The sequence below is a fragment of the Vollenhovia emeryi genome, unplaced genomic scaffold, assembly GCF_000949405.1.
Source record: "Vollenhovia emeryi isolate VEMERY1.0 unplaced genomic scaffold, V.emery_V1.0 DF940136.1, whole genome shotgun sequence".
Classification (NCBI taxonomy): Eukaryota; Metazoa; Arthropoda; class Insecta; order Hymenoptera; family Formicidae; genus Vollenhovia; species Vollenhovia emeryi.
Genome location: NW_011966230.1, coordinates 10,838 through 12,309, shown reverse-complemented (window position 1 = coordinate 12,309; position 1,472 = coordinate 10,838). Strand labels below are relative to the sequence as shown.

The 1,472-nt window shown below is 39.7% G+C and overlaps 1 protein-coding gene across 1 annotated transcript; it reads left to right on the top strand.

The window, feature by feature from the left end:
* Positions 1–417: 417 nt before the first annotated feature.
* LOC105556290 lies at positions 418–1,446 on the top strand. The gene is made up of 2 exons (XM_012003372.1): positions 418–998; positions 1,061–1,446. Exons 1-2 carry the CDS (start codon positions 611–613, stop codon positions 1,099–1,101), a joined length of 429 nt encoding a protein of 142 aa, XP_011858762.1. The 5' UTR covers positions 418–610; the 3' UTR covers positions 1,102–1,446.
* Positions 1,447–1,472: the final 26 nt, after the last annotated feature.

Sequence of the window (1,472 nt, the reverse complement as noted above, 5' to 3'; positions counted from 1 at the left end):
AATTTTTACATGTATATTTGTAGGCCTATGTATGTGTGTGTGTGTGTGTGTGTGTGTGTGTGTGTGTGTGTGTGTGTGTGTGTGGTGTGCCTACAAATTTACAATTCTACACAGTTCTGTATAACTTTATAGATTTAGACATTATTTTAGATGAAACAAATTGTAATGTCAAAAATTTTGCTTACTTATAATTGTGTACAATTGTATGTGTGTGGTGTGCGCCTCTCTCTCTCTCTCACTCTCTCTCTCTCTAGCGTGCGCGCGATATATTTTTGTATGTATATTTGTATGCTTATATAGGGTTAAGACATATATTGTTATGTTTGTGTATATATAACTTTATAGATTTAGACATTGTTTTATATGAAACAAATTGTAATGTAAAAAATTGCTTATTTATAATTGTGTACAATTGTATTGTATCTATATTTGTATGCTTATATAGGGTTAAGGCATATATTGTTATGTTTGTGTATACAGGGTGCGCCGCCAAAATCCGGACATTTCGATTTAAATTTCTCGCCTTATTGTGCCTCTGTTAGAGATCGTTGTTGGCGTCTGCGAAAGCCTGACACTTTTAGAAAACAATCGTAATCTCAAAATAGCTGCGATGTTGAAACCAAGTGCGGAGTATAATCAAAGAGCCGCGATCATCGAAGGGCTTCGCGCTGGGCGCTCAGCAATGGAAATAATTCAGTTCTTTGGATACCCGAGATCAACCGTTTATGACGTTGTGACAAAATATACGGCTTCAGAACAGTCCAACAATAGTTCCAGTATGCCAGCGAGGAAAAGTCACTCGAAAGAACGCTCCGCAAGGATCCCCGCAGTCGTCGAAAGGGCTCAAGCGCTGATTTTGGAGGGCCCAGGGCAATCGTTGCGAAAATTGGCGTCGATTGTGGGTGTAAGCGAGCCAACAATGCGTCGAATTGCCGAGGAGGATCTTCGATACAAATCGTACACACTCAAGATACGACAGATACTCTCAGGCTGGCTCAACTGGCTCTCCGACAATGTCGATATGTTTTGGTCGAAAGAATTCTGGCCTCCTAATAGCCCAGATTTGAATCCCTCGGACTACTACGTATGGAGCGTGGTTGAAAGGGTTACCAACAAGTCCCGGCATCCCAATGTGACGTCATTAAGGACTACCATTGAGGCAACATTCACCGGCATGGACAGCGCTGCATTACGTGCGTGCGGACGCTTCAGACTGAGAATAGAAGCCGACATTCAATCTAATGGCGGATATATTGAATAATTATGGTCTATAGGGATCCCCTAAGTGCCCTGCAAAAGGATTTTTTCTAATACTTAACTTTTCATTCATAAACTTTTGTTCAAAGAAATTGTTCGCTTTGTCCGGATTTTGGCGGGGCACCCTGTATATAACTTTATTTATAGATTTAGACATTGTTTTATATGAAACAAATTGTAATGTAAAAAATTGCTTATTTATAATTGTGTACAAT

Coding starts and splice junctions, on each gene's coding strand:
- LOC105556290 (XM_012003372.1), top strand. CDS start 611: ATGTTGAAACCAAGTGCGGAGTATAATCAAAGAGCCGCGATCATCGAA. Junction 999..1,060: donor GATACTCTCAGGCTGGCTCA/ACTGGCTCTCCG, acceptor CCTAATAGCCCA/GATTTGAATCCCTCGGACTA.